The following is a 19,814-nucleotide window of genomic DNA, read 5'->3' as shown; positions in this document are numbered from 1 at the left end:
GAGCGGTGGGGCGCAGTTTTTTTAATTTTTTTTTTACTTGAATTAACATGGAGTGGTGGGCGGAGCCTGATCAGGTCAGAGCAGCCGACCAATCAGAGCAGAGTGGGCTATCTGGGCGGGGCTATATTAACTTTATGAACTAATGGTTTACTGACCCTAAATGTTTTATTATTGCTGTACGGACAAGGAGCGGTAAAAAAAAAAAAAAAAAAAAATGTCCTGGTTATAATTTATAAAACACTTTATCTAAAGTGGTAAAGCATAAAAATTACGTTTTTGTTTGTGCAGTTATTTCTTGTTACAAAAATCAGATTCACATTGAATGCTTAGCGTTAGGCGTTTGAAGTGAATTACTTTCGGTTTTACACGACTAGGGAGACAGCCTTTCAAAATAAAAGTCGTTATCGTTTACACTCCCTCTGCTCATGCTGCCTTCACGTGCTGTAAAAAACGTACGTGAGTTTGAATTCCACGCGCACAGAGGATGGTCTGATGTCATCCCTTTGATTACATGTGTCATTGCGACACAGCAGGTCACCTCCGGGCTATAAGCTCCTGTTCCTCTCACCAGACTGATCTCAGATCGGCCAGACAGCTGTCAGTCCCCCCCCCCCCCCCTCCTTCATCGGGCTGTGGGACACAGCTGCATCCTCCTCCTCTTCCTCCTCGAGCATTTCTTTCTCCGTCTCCACCGCTCGGGCTGTCTTGGAGTCTTTAAGGTAAAATTTGTATATATTTCTTTTTAATCAATATGTCGTCGTGACGCTGAAGCGGTGAGCTCTTCTGCTTTGAAGTTTTCCGCCTGATGCTAAGTTGGGAGAATCGGAGCGTTATGTAACGGTTGCCGCCATCAGGAGACCCGGCTGCAACAAGAAACGGAAGAAACAAAATGTTTGCGTGATTCTGTTCCCAAAACCCTGGAACTTCACACACTTTACACACATTACTGCTAAGTTCCTACAAGTTACGTCGCAGATCTTATGAAGTGGGTTTCTGTGGAGTTGATAGTCAACATCTTACCTGTTGTGGATAGCTCTTTGAAGAACCTCATTTTGGAGAAACAGAGTTTAAAGCCATAATTGATGTCAAAATATGTTAAATATGTGTAGTTTGCATGCTTCCAACATGTTTCCTATACTTTTATTATTGCTTAGGGGTAATGTAACTTAAACTCACCAGCGTTTCTGTTGTGCTGAAAACCATTAAAATGATTGCAAATCTCTTAAAATGTCCAATGTAATTAAGGAGAAAACAATTCATTTATGTTATTGAATAGCAGTCTTTTTTTTTTTCATTTTAATTTTGCTTTCTGCTGGTTTATATCTCAGCATTTCAGTCAAACACGCTGTTAGTGAACATGTTGCTGCAGTGTTTGAATGCAGAGAAACACGGTGTGCTGTTATGTTACATTTATGTTATTACACACTGTTGTTCACTTGTTTTGCTAATGGTTGTTAGCCTGGTTTCGCAGTACAACGTTTAGCAAATCCTAGTTTCTAGACTTGCAATTGGAGCCTGGTCTGACGTTATTCCCAGACCTAAGTTCTAGTATCAACTGAGGTCAAAGAAATTCAGTGTAATTTTATTGGCAAGCTAATGGCTAGCCCAAGATCAGTAGAGGCCAAAGTGGATTGATGCCCTCTTAAAACAACTCCAACTTCAAACCAGATGTGTAGAATAATTCATATAATTACCATTTTATAAACATTTGAATACCCATCAGTTTGCCATTACGTGCTTATTTACAAAGCATTTTGTAGTTAATTTACAAGTGCAAATAGTAGCAACAGCAACTAGCTGTAGCGCCTTCAGCGCAGCTCAAGCACTTACAGCAGGAATATCATAATATATCTGCCGGGAAAAAAACGTGTAATAAGTAATGGATGGCTTTAAAATGGTTTATAAAATAGCATCGTTGAACTTTTTGAGACTGGAGCCATTTTAAGATGGCAAACATCTGCTCTGGCCCCTCTCGGATTCATCAGTCTGATCAAAATAAAAATCTACTTTTCCAATATGTGACCATTCAAGAGCTGTCTCCAACAGGTAAGATGTTAATTGTGAAATTTCCACAGAACTACACTTTAAAAGCCTGAACTATCCCTTTTATTCATTACTATGCATATCTTTGCTTAGAAATAATATAAATACCCCCAAAATACAACATACTGTATAATAGTTAATTAGTTAATCGTTAGTATAATATTATGCAGCTATACTGTGGTTCCTTTGGATAAGGTTTAGTGTCATTTCCCAGTAAATTAAACCAAATTGTTTGCCAATTTCATTCAAGAAATTACAGAAGAGAGAATTGCTGGGTGAGTTTTACAACTAAGCTGTTCACCTTTGACTCCATCAGCTGCAGCGATGGAACCCTGCTGTCACAGTTACCAAAGTCCAGATGATCCAGTACTGTTCTCTCCTTGAGTGTTTTTCCTGGTATGTGCTCATGGGGAGAAGAATTGGCTGACTAATTAATGACATGTTGTGACTCATCATTCTCCCTGCAGATGATCGTGTTCTGGTGCAGCCTAATGCACATCTGGTAATCAGTCAAGGATGCAACTGATCTGTAGTCAGTTTTTGCATCATGGATGAATATACATGTACCGGTATATAAAGTCCGTGATGCCTGATGGTTCTGTAGTGTAAGATTTGCATGCAGTTTAAACTGATATGCTACAGAGTTCCTGTAATAAGTAGAAGCATGCTTTTTGATTGTAACATACATTATTCAGCCATATTATTATGACCAATGGGAGGTAAAACGACCAACGTTTTTCTTTTTGTAACGTTTCACAGGGGAAAACCTGCATCCTGACATCCAGCAGTTGCCTGCACGAAACCTTGGGATTGTCTTAAAAAGGTTTTAGGTGTTGAACTTTGAAACTACTCAGAAATGAGCCAGTTTGATTGACTATGATAGAGTCTGTGGGAGATAAGCTCAGTCTGAAAAAGGGCTATCATGAGATTTTATATGGTTTTTAATCAATGATTTGTTTGAAACTGTTTAGGCAACATCTTAGGTTTATACACTTAAAATAAAGTCTTTAGAAAACGTTTTGGTTATTGTTGGACCAAACTCAGGTGCACATGAGATGTTTAATGTAAGGCATTTTACAAAAAATACACTTTGAAATTTTAAAACAGATAGAATCACTTCAATTTCTTCTTCTTTCGGCTTTTCCCTCTTCAGGGGTCGCCACAACGAATCACCCTCCTCCATCTCTGTCCTCTGCATCCTCTGTCCTCACTCCAACTACCTCCATGTCCTCTTTAACAGCATCCTTATATCTTCTCTTTGGCCTTCCTTTTTGTCTTTTCCCTGACAGCTGCATTTCTAACATCCTTCTACCAATATACCCACTGTCCCTCCTCTGGACATGTCCAAACAATCTCAGTCTGGCCTCTCTAACTTTATCTCCCAGTTGTTCAACCTCTGCTGTACCTCTAATGATCTCATCCTAATCTTATCCATCCTTGTCACTCCTAAGGAGAACTTCAACATCTTCATTTCTTCCACTTCCAGTTCTTTCTCCTGTCTTTTTGTCAATGTCATTGTCTCCAGACCATACAACAGAGCTGGTCTCACCACTGTCTTGTACACTTTTCCTTTGACCCTTGCTGACACCCTTTTGTCACAATTCCCTCCTGAAACTTTTCTTCATCCACTCCATCCTGCCTGGACTCTCTTTTTCACCTCTTTACCACATTGCCCATTTTCTTGGACAGCGGACCGTAAGTACTTGAAGTCCTGCACCTTTGTGACCTCTGCTCCTTGTAGCCTCACTGTTCCACCGGCCTCCCTCTCATTCACACACATGTACTCTGTCTTACTACGGCTGACTTTCATTCTTCTTTCAAGTGCATACCACCTCTCCAAGTTCTCTTCCACCAGTTCCCTGTTCTCACCACAGTTCACGTCATCCACAAGCATCATAGTCCACAGGGATTCCTGCCTGACCTCATCTGTTAGTCGGTTCATCACCAGAGCAAACAAGAAGGGGCTCAGAGCCAATCCTTGATGCACTCCCATCTCCAATTTGAAGCTATCTGTCACTCCTACAGCACTTCTCACCACTGTCCTGCTGTCCTCATGCATGTCCTGTACCAGTCTAATATACTTCTCTGGCACTCCAGATTTCCTCATGCAATACCACACCTCCTCCCTCAGCTCTTTGTCATATGCTTTTTCTAAATCCACAAAGACACAATGGAGTTCTTTCTGACCCTCTCTGTACGTCTCCATCAGCATCCTCAAAGCAAAGATGGCATCTATGGTGCTCTTTCTTGGCATGAAACCATACTGCTGCTCACAAATAGGAAATCAGGATGGGAGACTGCAACGAAGCCAAGATTCAACTTGTCGGCTGGCTTCCTTAGATAGAGAACTTTACTAATTGGCTTTTCTATGTATTTGAATGTTCCTGTAAAGTGCCCTGAAACAACTTTGTTGTAAACAGGTGCTATATAAATAAACTGAATTAAATGGAATTGAAATAGTCACCTCTCGTTTAAGTCTAGCTTCCACAACTCTCTCCCAGATCTTCATCATGTGACTCATCAACTTAATTCCCCTGTAGTTGCTATAACTCTACATCACCCTTGTTCTTAAAAATGGGCACCAGCACACTTCTTCTCCATTCCTGAGGCATTTTCTCACCCTCAAATATGCCATTGAATATTTGAGTCAAAAACCTCACTGCCATCTCTCCAAGACAGTTCCAAACCTTCACTGGTATGTCATCAGGTCTACTGCCTTCCCCTTCTTCATTCTTTTCCCAGCTTTTTTGAACTTCACCCTCACTAGTCTTTTCCATTTCCTGGTCCACAGTTTCTATGATCTCTACTCTTCTTTCTCTTTCATTCTCTTCATTCATTAGCTCCTCAAAGTACTCCTTCCATCTTCCCGTCACACTCTCCTCACTTGTTAGAACATTACCATTCCTATCTTTAATAAGCCTAACCTACTGCACATCCTTTCCAGCCTGATCCCTCTGTCTTGCCAAGCGGTACAAGTTTTTCTCGTCCTCTTTAGTGTCCATCCTCCCATACAACTCATCATACGCCTTCTGCTTTGCCTTTGCCACCTCCCTCTTTGCTCTACTTTGCCTCTCCTTATATTCCTGTCTCCTCTCTTCAGTCCTCTCACTCTCATTTTTCTTCTTGGCTAACCTCTTTCCTTGAATAGCATCCTGCACTTCACTGTTTCACCACCAGATTTCCTTATCATCCATTCTCTGGCCAGATGACACACCAAGTATCTTCCTACTTGTCTCTCTAATTACTGTTGCTGTAGTAGCCCAGTCATTTGGAAGCTCTTTCTTTTCACCCATAGCCTTTAACAGCTATTTCTCAATTTCTCACAACATTTTTCCTTCCTCAGCTTCCACCATTTTGTCATCTTTTTTGATTTTACTCTTTTCTCTTTTTCACAACAAGTCATTCTACACACAACCAGCTGATGCTGTCTGGCCACGCTCTCCCCTGCCACAACTTATAGTCCCCTATTTCCCTCAGTTTAAGAATCGCTTCAATTTCTGTGGTTAAAAAAAAGAAGGAAAAAATCAAGTTTTATCTACAAGCAAACCAAATAGATATCATAATTAGGACTAATTTACACTTTACGTCATTACCACATTTCTCAGTTGTGGAAAATAAACACAATTTCACATTTCCTGGCGTGTTTCCAGCTGTGTTTCCGCAGGTGTACACTGTAATCAGTGCAGCAGTCTGTGATGCAATGACCTGCTGCAGATGTGTAGGGAAACACATAATTGGAAATAAAGAGTGGGATTTCTGAGTGTTCTGTTTTGCGAAGTTTGCAAAAGTTTATCGAAGTCTAGCAAAAAGGCATGCACACAGAAGTGTGCACATACCTCAGGAGTGAGTCAGTTTGCTTTCCTGAGAGTTATCGGATTTAGAGTAGGACCTGAAATGTTGGGACTTGTGCAGTGTCAATAATATTGTTATGACTTGGCATGGAAGCAAATATCACTTGATTTAGACTCCAGCTTCCAGGATAAAATGAACAGTGGAGGAATTTATGGAATGAATGGAATTTTTAAGGATTTTAAATCTTTTTTTTAATAAGAAGTGTATTTTATTGTAAAATCAGGAGGATGTAACTTAAATGTATTTTAACAACAGATGGAAACACTGGTCATTTTAGATTTAAAACCTTGAACGGGGAAATAATCATCTATAAATATCCAGACGTTTAGGGCTGCAGTCGCTCGGTGGTCAGTGTCACGGATTTGCAATCATGAGGCTGCAGGCGCGAGCCCAGGTTGCATTAATGGCAACACTACTGCCAAATATGTTTATGCCATTTCGTTCACAGTGGCAAACCTTGAAGAAGAGAGCATTTGAAAGAAAAAAAACATCTATCCAGTCATTTATACGTTCAGGAAAACTGACTTTATCTTTATGCACTGGGTTTGACCTGACAGGATCTTAAATCTGAACCCCATTAATATAAATATCGTATTTTTCGGCCTATAAGGCGCAATATCATTGAAAAGGTCTGTTTTCATACATAAAGTGCACCGGATTATAAGGCTCACTGTGGATTTTTTTTAGAAATTTAAAGGATTTTAAATAGTCGGGAAAAATATGGTAAATCTGCCCATTTTGTACTCTGATCTGAGATTTCCAGCTAAAGAAAAATGCTGAATATTTTCTGTGAACACCTACTTACAAATATACTTATAAATAACATGCTCAATAATCCAGGTAGAAAAATCTAAAAAAGTTCAATCTGGTCCTCTGGACATTCAAGAAACAACGCAAAACCAAAAAAAAAAAAAGGACCTATTTACAAATTACTTCTCACCAGACAATTAAAGACCGAACAATCCTCGAAGGAATCACTCATCACCTTTTATGAGTTTCTGAGTGCCATTAACTTACGTTGAACAACAATGGAGTTGCCGCCATTTTGGTCGAACCTTAAAAAGAATCTTATTTGATATTTCATGAAATATTGTGAGAATGTGTTCAGGATAATTTGCTGCATTTGAGCTCTATTGCTGTAAATTAACTGAGTTACCCATTTTTCTTAAGTTGATTAGGCGTAACAGTTAGCTTGAATTAGTTTGGCTCCTTAATTTAATAATTTGAAGATAAATGGTAAATGGACTGCACTTATACAGCGTCTTATCTTATCAAGATACTCAAAGCGCTTTACAGTACGATCTTTCCTCTCATTTACAGCACTCCACTATATCTATACAAACATTAATTAGTGCTTTATTACATTTGTACAACAATGGGACACACATCGGAGGCAATGAGGGGTTCAATGTCTTGCCCAGGGACACTTCAGCATGTGACTGCTGGTGGAATCGAACCCCCAACTGTGCTATTGAAGGACGACTGCTCTAACCACTCAGCCACAGCTGCCCCTGTCTGATATATATCAAATAATTCAATTCTGAGTGTTTCTTTAAAACCCGGAGTGGTTCATGGGATATTTTGGTGACAGACAGACACAAGCGAACGCTCTTAGTTTGTAAAAATGGGTCCTTCATCTATAGTCTCTAGTTTTGTTTAATATAAAATATAAATATCTCTGAGCTCTGCTTGTTGAAAACTGTGTACAGGCAGTGGTGGGCTTTTATTTTTATTTTTTTTTAACAATTTGACTTTGTTTTTAGTCCAAAATTGTAAATAAAAAAAAACGGAGAAGCAAAGAATTCCTCCTTTAATTAATTAAGAGGAAACCTAAAATGAAGCTTCATATAAAGTGGACACCAGATTTACTTCATTAGATTATCTATTTAGACTTTTGGGGGTTTGTTGTGTGTAATGTTTATCTCAGGTAAAATACATCATATTGTAGATTTTTATTCATTGATTAAATTATTTGTTCCTCCTCCTTTTTATAGGTGAAAAATGGAGGCGATCAATCAGAAACTAAACACATACTTTGAATCATGGATGGGTCCCAGAGGTGAGTACATCTGGCTGTACTTTTTAAAGAAGCTCTGATTTTTTTAATCTTTCTTCAACTTTTCTTGTCAATCCTTTTTTTTTTTTAATCTCTGTGTTTCAGATAAGCGGGTGCAGGGAATGCGCCTGCTCGACAATTACCCACCAACCTTTGCACTCACAGTCATGTACCTCCTGCTGGTGTGGCTGGGACCCAAGTACATGAAACACAGACAGCCTTACTCCTGCAGAGGCCTCATGGTGCTCTACAATGTGGGCATCACGCTTCTGTCCTTCTACATGTGCTACGAGGTAAACAGACAGCTGGGAGCCAAAACTATGAGAACAGCTCCTCTGCAGAGACAGAAGGAAATTGTTTTATTTAGCTTTAGATAAACTGTTAGTTATGACGGAGATTTAGGGCCACGCTAAGAAAAAAAAAAAATTACATTGCCCCGATAAGAAAAAAAATTAAAAGCCAAAGAATTATGAGAATAAAGTTGAATAAAGTCTTAATATTACAAGAATAAAGTCGTACGAGTCTTTTTGCAACTCTTGTGGGTTTTTTTCGGATCCACAATGCGACCTGTCAATCAATCCAGTAGGCGTGTCAGCAAATGACCAATCCGAAGCTAAATGAGTCGTAACATTATCCGAACTCTGACACGATACAGCAGAGTTTACCGCATTTTAACTGTGGTAAAATGAAGAAAATTGAGCATTTTGTTAAGTTATACTTTGGTATTTGTTTTACAAATAAGGAGATAGTTAATCTGTTAGCACATCAGCATCAGATTATAATCAGTATCAGGACTTTGAACCTGCTTACAGTAAGGTGGTACGCTCTGATGGGCTGCAGCGCAGCTCTGCAGGTAAGGAGCATTTAGCTTCGGATTGGCCATTTGCTGACCCGCCTACTGGATTGATTGACAGGTCGTGTCTGGATCTGACTTGTGGAAAAAATATAAAAATAAAGCTGCAAATAAAGTCTCGTACGACTTTTTTCTTGTAACATTAAGACTTTATTCAACTTTATTCTCGTAATTGTATGGCTTTTAATTTTTGTTCTTAGCGTGGCAATGTAATTTTTTTTTAATTCTTAGCGTGACCATAAAGCTCCGTCGTAGTTAGTGTACAAGGCTGGTCACTGTGTGAGATTTTCAGACTCATCTTCCTGTTCAGATAAAACCCACTCCAACTGAGTGCCTCAACAATCTGATTAATTATTGTTGTTTCTGTTGCAGAAATGGAAATAGTCTAAATTTAAGGGCAACGTGTTTACACGCTGCACCTAAATTACCAATGTCTGCCCTTTAACTTGATGTTGGATACTTTAGTTCAGTGTTTTTATTGAAAATTCTGCAAGTTCAAATTTAAAAAGTTCTTCTCTATCAGAATATATTAAATTAAATTATTAGTAATAGTCACAACAGTTCTCTTCACTCAACATTTTGTCTTCAGGCCCTGCTTCTACCTGTTCTAGCAGCTTCTCTCAGCAGAGAGAAACTGCGAGCCAGACATGGGAATTACCGTAAATTCTAGAGAAGCTGCGCCAACTAAAATCAATTACCATAAATGTTGTAAAAGGAACTCTGTCAAAGATGAATTACTGTACAGGGAAAGCTGGGATGCCTAAAATAAATTATCATAAACTGTATAAAAGCACTATCACCTGATCTAAATGAGCATAAATGCTTGGAAATATGCACAGCCAAAAATAAATTATGATGTTTACTACTGTGGACTCGGTTTAGCTTCAGTTTAATCCCAGAGTGATAAATCTTGATTAATGTACCAATATTGTACGTAGTTGTGTGTCTTTAGAGCTTTAAATAACTATTTATATTATTTAGACAGTAAGCAATATAGGTAGCCTATTATTTTTATTCTGTTTAATAGTCATTTTATCAGGTTTTAGGAGAAACGTATTAAAATATTTGTTTTTCGGATCTAACATTGACAGAAAATGTTGACCTCTTCCTCAGAGTCTGAGTCTAATAAGACGCTGGTGTCTCGCTGACGGTTGTCCCTGAAGACGATGCTGGAGCGCTCCTGAATGCCTTCAGGCTCTTTATATTAGCAATTAAATCCATCATAATTTGTTACAGGCTGCAGCAAACTTCATTATAGAAACTGTCTAGATGACCTGACTGAAAAATGTTGGCTCATTATAGTTTCTTTTTTTTTAAAAAACAGTTAATTGCATGAAGTTGAAACCATCCTTTAAGCCGTCAGAGTCTGAGCTGAATCTGTTGGTTGAGTAAAAGCAGCAGCACCAAATGTAACTTATCAGACAGGTTGTTGTTTAGCGCACCTCCATGCACGTGGAAGTCTTAAATATCACCCAGACGGCAGAATGAGCTTCCTGTTCTGCCCTCTGCGTTGCATAAGGTCCATTTGCTTCATGAAACCCTGAACTCTGCGGTTGTCCGAGCCGCGGGGTGAACTTTCAGCACTTCAAAAGTCGATGTCACCTGATGTGAATCGAAGTTCAGAGCAACCCTCTGCTCTGACATCCTGCCTGCACTCAGTCAATAATCAAACAGTAATTTGCTTTATCTACTTCATATACTCACTTCATTAGGTTCCCTTTGAAAATAGATGGCCTGTCAGGCAACGGAGAAGCCATTGTTTGTGTATGCATAATAAATACTTAATGTTGAAAAGATTAATCAATTATTTTTAAGTGATGGCAGTTTACTGGCTCAGACCACAGATGAATAACTACTTTAAGCCTATGTATAGTTGTACTTTTTTTTAAAATCTCACATCAGCCAAAACACATCATGAAGTATAAACATCTATACATAATCAGATCTGCAGGTCAGAATTAGACAAACTTACAGGCATTGACCATCCTGTTTTAATGTTACAGACTCATTTTCGAGTAATTTTTGACCTTTTTGATTAATTTTAATTGATTTTTTTTTTTTTTGGTTTAAAAGAAGTCTACTACCAACTGAGTGGAGGGCAGATCTACTCATAGAAGGTACAGTAGTCCCTCATTTATCGCGAGGGATCCGTACTCTGAAGACCCGCGATAAGGGAAAAAACGCCAAGTAGGAATAGTAGTACAAGTAGTAAGTAGTTTATTTTAGTATAATTTTATATATATATATATACATGGCATTTTCAATCCTTACCACACTCTTGCAATATTCCAAACAATGTTTCTAAACTCTAAAGCTCTAAAAGAGCACAGAATGTCATGATTTCAGCTCCCTGCCTCTGCTGCTCTTTGCCATCTGCAAGCGCCCTTGGCCACGCCCACTTCTCCACTCTGCATGCTGAACAGCTGATCATCTGCAGCAGGAAGCTTATCCTGCAGTGTGGGCTGCACAAAAGGTGCAGGAGGTGCTAAATAATTTAAAATAATTCATTTAAAATAAAAATTCCATGCCGATTGTGTGTCATGTCCAGTCTTATTTTGAAAAATCGCGATAGAGCGAGTCCACGATAAATGAACCACAAAGTAGCGAAGGACTACTGTATAGCACAGAAAATATTTAAATCAACAATGTCCAGCTCCAACAATGTCATCTGGACAAGTTTCTTTTTTGGGAGAAACGTTTCCTCTTTCATCTGAAAGACTTCATCAGCCTGACAACCCAGATCTTATAAATAGCACTTTTTGGGCCAGGTGTCCTCAGGCTGTTTCTGGGAGTAGCAAGTTGGTCATCTGGCCTAAAACATTTTGACCATTGATTGTTTTGGACAGCTGGTCCCCTTTTTGCCTGTGTAAAGCTAGTTTCTTTGGATTCCACAGAGGGCTGGCTTGAAACACATCAAGGAGAGGCTATTTATAAGACAGATCTGGGTTGGCAGGCCTCAAACTGATGAAGTCTTTCGGATGAAAGATGAAACATTTCTCCCCCAAAAAAGAAACTTGTCCAGATGACGTGATTTAACATTTTATGTGATTTATCTACCTGGAGGATTGAGCTGTCTAACCTTTTTCATAGAAGGTATAATTTCAAAGTATACTGTATTTACTAGTAAATTCAACAAGTTTATATTATTATTATTGTTGCTTATACTGTATTAGCTAAAACTAGCGTATCTAATAAATAAGTAACTTTCATCTTCAGTATAAACTTCTACAAGTCCATCTTGAATGCTAACATATTTCAAAATACACTCAAACCAACAGAATGATTACTCTTTTTTTGGTCTGAATTCTTCATTGTCGCGTTTACCTTTGGTAAACATAAAAATAATGTTAAATAAATTAAAAGCCTAACGTTCCACCCATTATATTATGCTGACAAAGAAAATAAAGTCATTTTGGTCAAACCCTGCTACATTAGCAAATCTCATGCTATATTGTCAAATGAAAGATCTGTTAGCACTCAAATACCGTATTTTTCAGACTATAAGGTGCACCAGATTATAATGCGCAATATCAATGGAAGGGTCTTTTCATGCATAAGGCGCACTGGATTATAAGACGCATTAAGCAAAACAAAACAGTCAAATAAGTCAAACTTTATTCAACTCATTCACAATAACCACATAAAATCGGTTTGAGGTCAGTCAGCACAACCAGAATTAATACATAAGACACACTGGATCATAAGGCTCACTGTCAATTTGAGAAAATTTAAAAAATTTAAGTGTGCCTTATAGTCTGAAAAATATGGTAATGTCTTGCGGATGATTCTCATCTACAACCACAGAATATGAGCAGTAGTTGTGCTTCCTAAGGTTGTTTAGCTGTGGCAGTCACCTGAAATGGGGTTGGCTCCAAAAGTTAATCAGCTGTATTTGTACATCCACTTATTGAATTAAAGTTCAATCAGCTGGTTCACGAGACACAAAAACACATTTTATTATCACCTCTTGCTTTAGGCAATGATAACTAAACTGAAAAGTCGTATGTTGAACAGTGGGGAGACAAAGTGGTTTGAAATCTTATAGTAGGAGGTATGAACCTTAACTTTCACTTCAACTGAAATGTTTTTATTGACTGGTTAAGTTGAGGTCACTACAACCTGACCCATGGACTATATCTGTTTTACTTATCTATTGATGTGCCACTTCTTTTCCGCTTACAAGACATAAAAAAGTCCCATTGAACAACAATAAATCATCTAAGTTTACATACATTCATCATGTATTCATTCTAACGGCTTTATTTGCAGCTTGCTAGGACAGTGTGGCATGGCGGCTACAACTTCTTCTGCCAGAACACGTACAGCGCACCCGAAGTGGATAAAAAGGTCCGTTGGTCACATTTACTCATGTGTTTATTGCAAGATATCACATTTTCTCTGACCGTTCTTTCACAGTAGAGGTGAAAACGATGCACAGGGTGAAACAAGCATGACTTTGCAGTTTTGCTGTGAATAAATAAAAAGGGTGCATCGGCTACGAACGGTTGAAGTCCTGCAGAGTGCACTTACAAAGTAACCGTACGCTGTTTTATTAAGGATTTTACCAGCAGTGTTTGTTTTTATTCGCCCTCCCAGGTCATCAGTGTCCTGTGGTGGTACTACTTCTCCAAGCTTCTTGAGTTCATGGACACCTTGTTCTTTATCCTGCGAAAGAACACCCACCAGGTCACGTTTCTTCACGTCTACCACCACGCCAGCATGCTGAATATCTGGTGGTTCGTGATGAACTGGATACCCTGCGGCCACTGTGAGTGTATTGCTCGACTTTACACACTCCGGTGCCTCCGATCGTTCCAGGTCCCACTTTTACTCTTTGATCTAAATAATTCAAGCTTCCCAAAGTTCCCAGAATGAACACGGGTCTAAAACTAGCCTTTGTTTTCGACAAAGACTTAACACAAAGTTACACAATTTGACCTAAATAATAATAATAACAATAATAATAATAATAATAATATCTCAGCTACAACCCCAAATCTCAAATAAGTAGAAAAGGAGGCACCACGGATGCATTCCCATCTCCTTGCCGGCTGTGCTCGAGTGCCTGACCTCTGAGTTCCTGGAAATGGCAGAAAATACTGCTCGTGACTGCAGAAGGACCGGGATCATCCCCCAGCACCTGCGGCTGGCACCTGTGGCAACAAGGAGCTCAGCAGGCTGCTGGGAGGAGTGGCCATCACTCTGGGAGGAGTTCTGCCCAGCTTTCGGGTGGTTCTGCAGCCCCAAGGAACCGAGAGGCTTCCCAAGTCTGGGTGGATGGATCGAATGGGATCTGCGACCAGTTTCTTCAGATCCACTGTGGGACGGACTTTTACAAGAGCTCCTTCCTGCCTACAGCCATCAGTATCTATAACATCTCTTAATGAAACGGGGATAACGAGTTACAACATTTAATTTCCCCTTGGGGTTAACAAAGTATTTTTGAATTGAATTAAACACAGTTAAAATATAGGATATTGAGAGTGTCCTTGAAAATATAAATGTGCTACTTTCTGCGATATCTTTGTACTGAAGTCCAGTTGTTGCTTATTGTAGATCAGTAGTCTTTGCATTGAGGTCCACCTGAATACATTTTTCAACTGATCTGGGTCCAGCTAAGGCGTCGTTTGTTTGGCATCCAGACTGCAGTCCACCATTTGGGGACTCACACCATAAAATAACTTTGTGTGTCTCCTCCATGTTTTCTCAGCATACTTCGGTGCCTCTCTGAACAGCTTCATCCACGTTGTCATGTATTCCTACTACGGCCTCTCAGCTGTTCCTGCCCTCCGGCCGTACCTCTGGTGGAAGAAGTACATCACACAGTTACAACTGGTAGGTTCACAGCTGTTACTTTACTTTCTTTGAAGTAACTGAGTAATCAGATTTTTTTTAAAGTAGAGTCCTCAAAAATACTTACAAATACAGTAGTCCCTCGCAACTTCACGGTTCGACTTTGGCGGTTTTTCAAAGTAAGATTGGACATGACACAATTGTCTGATTGATGGATGAGCCGCACGGTCAGCATGGATTTTTTTTATTTAAAAATAAATTGTTTTTTAATTATTTAGCATCTGCTGCACCCGTTTGCAGCCCACAGGTGCAGCAGGGAGAAGCTCCTTCCTGCAGTATGTCATCTCTCCGCTCTGCAACGGAGAAGTGGGCGTGGCCTACAGCGCTGACAGGTGTCAGAGCGAGCAGAGATCATGACACGCTGTGCTCTTTTAAAGCGTTTAGTTTAGAAACATTCTTTAGAATATTGCAAGAGTGTGGGAAGGGTTTAAAACACAGTAATTTATATATAAAAATAATAAAATAAACTACTTACTACTTGTACTACTATTCCTACTTTGCGGTTTTTCACTTATCACGGGGGGACTGAGAACAGAAACCCCCGCGATAAATCAGGGTCTACTGTACTGTGATATTTTCTTTATTTTTGCCTGTTGCACAAAGGAACCCATTTAAACCCATTATGTAAAATAAATATTCTTAGTCGTTTATTTGTAGAGGAAAACGTGTCAACATAATTCATGAGAAAGTGTCAGGAGCACGTGAGCCCTTGCTTAAATAGTGAGCAGGAAAAAAAACTGCTCACTGCATCGACTGGGTGTTTAAATTTTAGCCCATTCCACTGTGCAACTTTAGCTGTTGGTGAACTGATTATGTACTCATATGATGTTTTTCTTGATAATTAAAAGATTAAAATATACTTTAATCATGGTACTACCACCACCATGCTAGACGATTGGGATAATGTTGTTTACTGGGATCATTTGTGTCTAAAATAAAATGACTGATTCACATTTTGTTTATCCATCTATACCATGTCACCCCTTCATAGTTAAAAAAGTTGTTTGTTACGGTAGTTTTGAAGAGCCGTGAATTTCTCCTTTTAGCTGTGCATACGGTTGTTCTGTATTTTTCTTCTGGAGGCCTTTACTCGCTTAGAAGGTATCCCGTTAAGAGATTTTGCAACGATTACATAATCTGCTGTGTGATATTTGTGAGGTTCGTTAAATCTCGTCTGCATCACGTGGGATAAGCTAACAGCTAACGCTACAGAGGGATTGTTGCTGCATCAGGAGCTTCGCTGTGATTTAGAGTTCATTCTCTGTGACCTGAACAAGCTGTTGCCTCGAGGCTTTGAACAGCAACCTGAGAACTTAATAATGCGTCTGTCCTCCGATTCTCCATCACAACCTTTGTTCTACACTCATATCTGCTCAGCACTTACCTCGGCCTTTGAGGTTGCATCGGTCTTTTCTTGCTGCTGGCCCTGATGCCTTGTGGGATGTTCTGACTGAAGCCAAAAACCGTTTCTCCTCCCACCTAAACTATAAATTCTTTAACCATGAGAGCATATTTTACTTGCCGTACCTCCGGGACTCGGGTCCATTTTGTGTCAGTGCTGTAAAAATGTCCACACAAATATATGTACACAAGCTTACAGTGTGTTATTAGAGTGTTCCTCTAATCAGCTTTTCATGGTTTGTCCACAGATCCAGTTCTCCTTAACCATATGCCATACGGCGTTCGCTGCTATATGGCCATGTGGTTTCCCCATAAGATGGCTGTACTTCCAAATCAGTTACATGTTCTCCTTCATCATCCTTTTCTCAAACTTCTACATTCAGGTAAGGCTTTTATTTCCTGTTTAAATGTTCATAAACACATGTGGGCACAGTCTTTGTGCCCTAAACTTGTGCACTTAATATTAGGTTAATGGAAAAAGTGAAAAAAATTGTTACAGATGTATATAGTTCACCGACAGAAAAGAAAGCGTTTCTGAATAAGAGACACCAAAAATAATCAACTGCCATAAGTTATTGTGTGAATGTTTATGAAGCGTTCACACTATTGTGATCCATTTTTCTTCCGTACATTTTTGGCCATCTTTCTCGCTTTTTGAAATATTTAGCCCTTTCTGCCATTTTGTTTCTCATAGGAAATGAATTGAGCTCATTTTACATCCTTCACATCTTTAGATCTGTTTACATTTTACTGCTCCTTTCATATTTTGTTCTGGTTCAGCTTCTTTCAGAGTTCTTCTGCAAATTTAAACTTTTTTTTCCAGCCATTTTCATTTAATGTCAGCTGTTTTTTTGTTTTTTTTTCAGTTGTTTTATGATCCTTTTAGATTATTTCGGCTAACTACTAAATTTTTGTGCTTCTTCTAACTTATTTCTGCTAATTTCAGACCATTAAGCTCCTTTCACCTTATTTATGCAAGTTTCAACTTTTTCTGCTAATTCAGTTACCGTTTAGCTATTTTGGCTAATTCCATATTTTTTGCACTAATTTTAACTTTTTTCAGCCTAATTCAGCAAAAATGTGCTCTCCACTTCCCTCTGGTAATTTAAGCTTCTTTCTGCTATTTTAGCTACTTTTCAGCAGGGTTTTTTTTGTTGTTGTTGTTGTTGTTGCCAATTTCAGCTTTTTCAGATAATTTCCACTCTTTGTGCTCATTTCTACTCCTTTCAGCCCAACTGGACAAACATGTGTTCTTTCTGCTTTCTTTAGTTAATTTAAGCTTGTTCTACCTTTTTAGCATTTTTTTTTTTTTTTTTTTAGCAAATTTCAGCTGTTTTCAGATAAATTCTAGTTTTTCGTAATCATTTCTGCTCATTTCAGGCTAATTAACTTCTTTATGATAATTTAAGCTTGTTATGCTCCTTTAAGCTTTTTCCTGCAAATTTCAGCTTTTTATGCTATTTCAGCTTCTGTTTAGCTGTTTTTAAGCAAATTTTAGCTTCTTCAGTTAATTCTTCATAGCTCTTTCTGCTTCCTTCTGGTAGTTTAAGCTTCTTTCTGCTTTTTCAGCTACATACGTTTTTTTGTTGCTAATTTCAGCTTTTTTAGCTAGTTTCCTAATTTTTATGCTAATTTCAGCTTATTTAACCCCAATCAAGCAAATGTGTGTTCTTTCTGCATTCATGTGCTAATTTAAACCTGTTCTTTCATTTCAGCTACATTTCAGCATGTTTTAGTTCATTTCAGCTGTTCTTCAGCAATAAGCATTCACACTGCATTTTCGCAGGAAATGCAGTTTCTCTAGTTTAGTTTTGCATTTTATTCTGTGCTCTGTCTTTCTGTATTTGTCCACCTTTGAACTGCTAATTGCGATCATTCTGTCTCATTTTGTGATGGTTTTAAGTTGGTTGATTAGGATTGTTTTGCGTCTCCCTTTGGTAATTTTGCTTCTAAATATTGTTTATTTAATTCAACTTTGGTGATTTTTGTGCATATTGTACTTTTGAAATGAGCTGAGAGGCTTCATGAGCTTCTGGGCCATTCAGTCTGATTTTCATGATTATACAATATTATATTAAACCTTGTGTGCAGAATCAAAATGTTATGTTTTACACAAATCGGTTCATTTTTAATTAGCCACTAATTATGTGCTCGTTATTATTTATTATTTGCTCTAAGGACAGTGCATCTAATTGACCTCAGTCTGAACATGTTTTAATCAGGAAAGCTCTGATATAATTTGTTGACCCTGCTCCGTTTTTTTAGTTATGTATATAAAAACCGACTCTATCTACCTTTACTTTATTCCAGACTTACAAAAAGCAGAGTGCCTCTCGAAGGAAGGAACACCAGCTTGGATCTGCCGCGTCAACAAACGGCCACGCAAACGGGACGCCGTCGACGGAGTACGCTGCAGCCAAGAAGCTGCGGGTGGATTGACATCGGAGAAACATGCGCTCACCGTAGCTCGCCAGCTAACGCTGCTAGGAGGTTTATGTCTTCATATCTGGGATAGATTAGCACTTAATTCAGATGAAACAAGCCATAGCTACAACCAGCATGTCCAGAGACTTTTCATGTTTTTTTAACACACATAACTGCTGATTATGGAATTATTAAATTATTATAAATATAAGACAAGAGTACTGTATTGTTGACACTGTACAATATGCCTTCCTCACCTTTCACAGTGAATTAAATGCAAAACAATCTACCAGCAAACAAAGTCACGTGCAGAGGAATTGCTTTGCACAGCAACAGTGACTCGTCAGCAGATAAAACACAAAGTGGCATCAGCTTAGAGAGAATTAAAAATAAAAAAAAACTAAACAGAATTATTTTATAGTAGAACTACTGTAGGGCCTTATTTGATCTCACTCCTGCCTTTGCAGTTAGATACTGCAACATTTTATACTCTGATGGTGTAAATAATTTACTACAGACAGGGTGTAGAGGCAAAAAGAAAGCAGTTTTTAATAAAAAGATGTATTTACAGAGCAGGGTCCAGTTTGAATGTTTATCATTCTGATCATAACCAAAGTACAGCATTTATGCATAAGATAATGTTTGTTTTTAGGAGAGTTCAGGCCACAGTGTGAGAGGAGTTTTTTTTTTTTTTTTTTCTGAAATAAAATCTCAGTTTTGGTTACAATCTAATGCAAAAATGACTTCTTCTTTCACACTGTGTCTTATCTGTTTACCGTTTATTCAGCAGGGCAAAATGCACAATAAATATAAGCCTGAAAAGCTTATTTATAGCTGCTGCTTTTGGTGCAGCCATTTAGTCTTTTAACAATCCGAATATTTGTGTTAACTGATGTGGAGTTATTAAATATGTAATCATACTGTAGAATTAGTTGCTAATAATTCAACTGCAGTGCATTCACATAACACTGACTGTTGTTCACCATGCGTTGTGGGATTAATGCTGTTTGTGTGAACGTTATGAAGCATTCACACTATTGTGATCCATTTTTCAGCATCTTTCTCGTTCCACAATTTTTGTGCCATTTCAACAAATCATATATCAAAACATTCAGCTCGTTCAGGAGAAGGGTGCTGTGACTTTTGGTATTGGTGCGACTTTAGCTTTTTGAACCATTTAGCCTTTTCTGCTACTTTTTTTCTCATAGAAAATGAATTGAGCTCATTTAACATCCTTCATATTTTTAGATGTGTTTACAACCTTTTACTGCTCCTTTCACATTTTGTTCTGCTTCAGCTTCCTTGAGCAAATTTAAACTTTTAGCTACTTTC

The 19,814-nt window shown here is 38.5% G+C and overlaps 1 protein-coding gene across 1 annotated transcript; it reads left to right on the top strand.

Annotated features, from left to right (window-relative positions):
- The first annotated feature begins 647 nt into the window (after nt 1–647).
- On the top strand, nt 648–18,688 carry elovl5 (ELOVL fatty acid elongase 5). Its single transcript, XM_037678837.1, has 8 exons — nt 648–719; nt 7,890–7,954; nt 8,057–8,244; nt 13,074–13,151; nt 13,401–13,572; nt 14,515–14,639; nt 16,307–16,441; nt 18,369–18,688. The coding sequence occupies exons 2-8, from the start codon at nt 7,897–7,899 to the stop codon at nt 18,495–18,497; spliced, it is 885 nt and encodes a 294-aa protein (XP_037534765.1). The 5' UTR covers nt 648–719; nt 7,890–7,896; the 3' UTR covers nt 18,498–18,688.
- Nucleotides 18,689–19,814: the final 1,126 nt, after the last annotated feature.

The sequence above is a fragment of the Nematolebias whitei genome, chromosome 1, assembly GCF_014905685.2.
Source record: "Nematolebias whitei isolate Nwh7 chromosome 1, NemWhi1, whole genome shotgun sequence".
NCBI lineage: Eukaryota > Metazoa > Chordata > Actinopteri > Cyprinodontiformes > Rivulidae > Nematolebias > Nematolebias whitei.
Note: the sequence above shows the minus strand (reverse complement) of the source record. Positions and strands in the feature narration are given on the sequence as shown.

Excerpts from the sequence above, each read along its gene's own strand:
- elovl5 (XM_037678837.1), top strand. The coding sequence starts at position 7,897 with ATGGAGGCGATCAATCAGAAACTAAACACATACTTTGAATCATGGATG. Across the intron at positions 13,152-13,400 it reads CACCCGAAGTGGATAAAAAG|GTCATCAGTGTCCTGTGGTG; the intron begins GTCCGTTGGTCA and ends TCGCCCTCCCAG. Across the intron at positions 16,442-18,368 it reads TCTCAAACTTCTACATTCAG|ACTTACAAAAAGCAGAGTGC; the intron begins GTAAGGCTTTTA and ends ACTTTATTCCAG.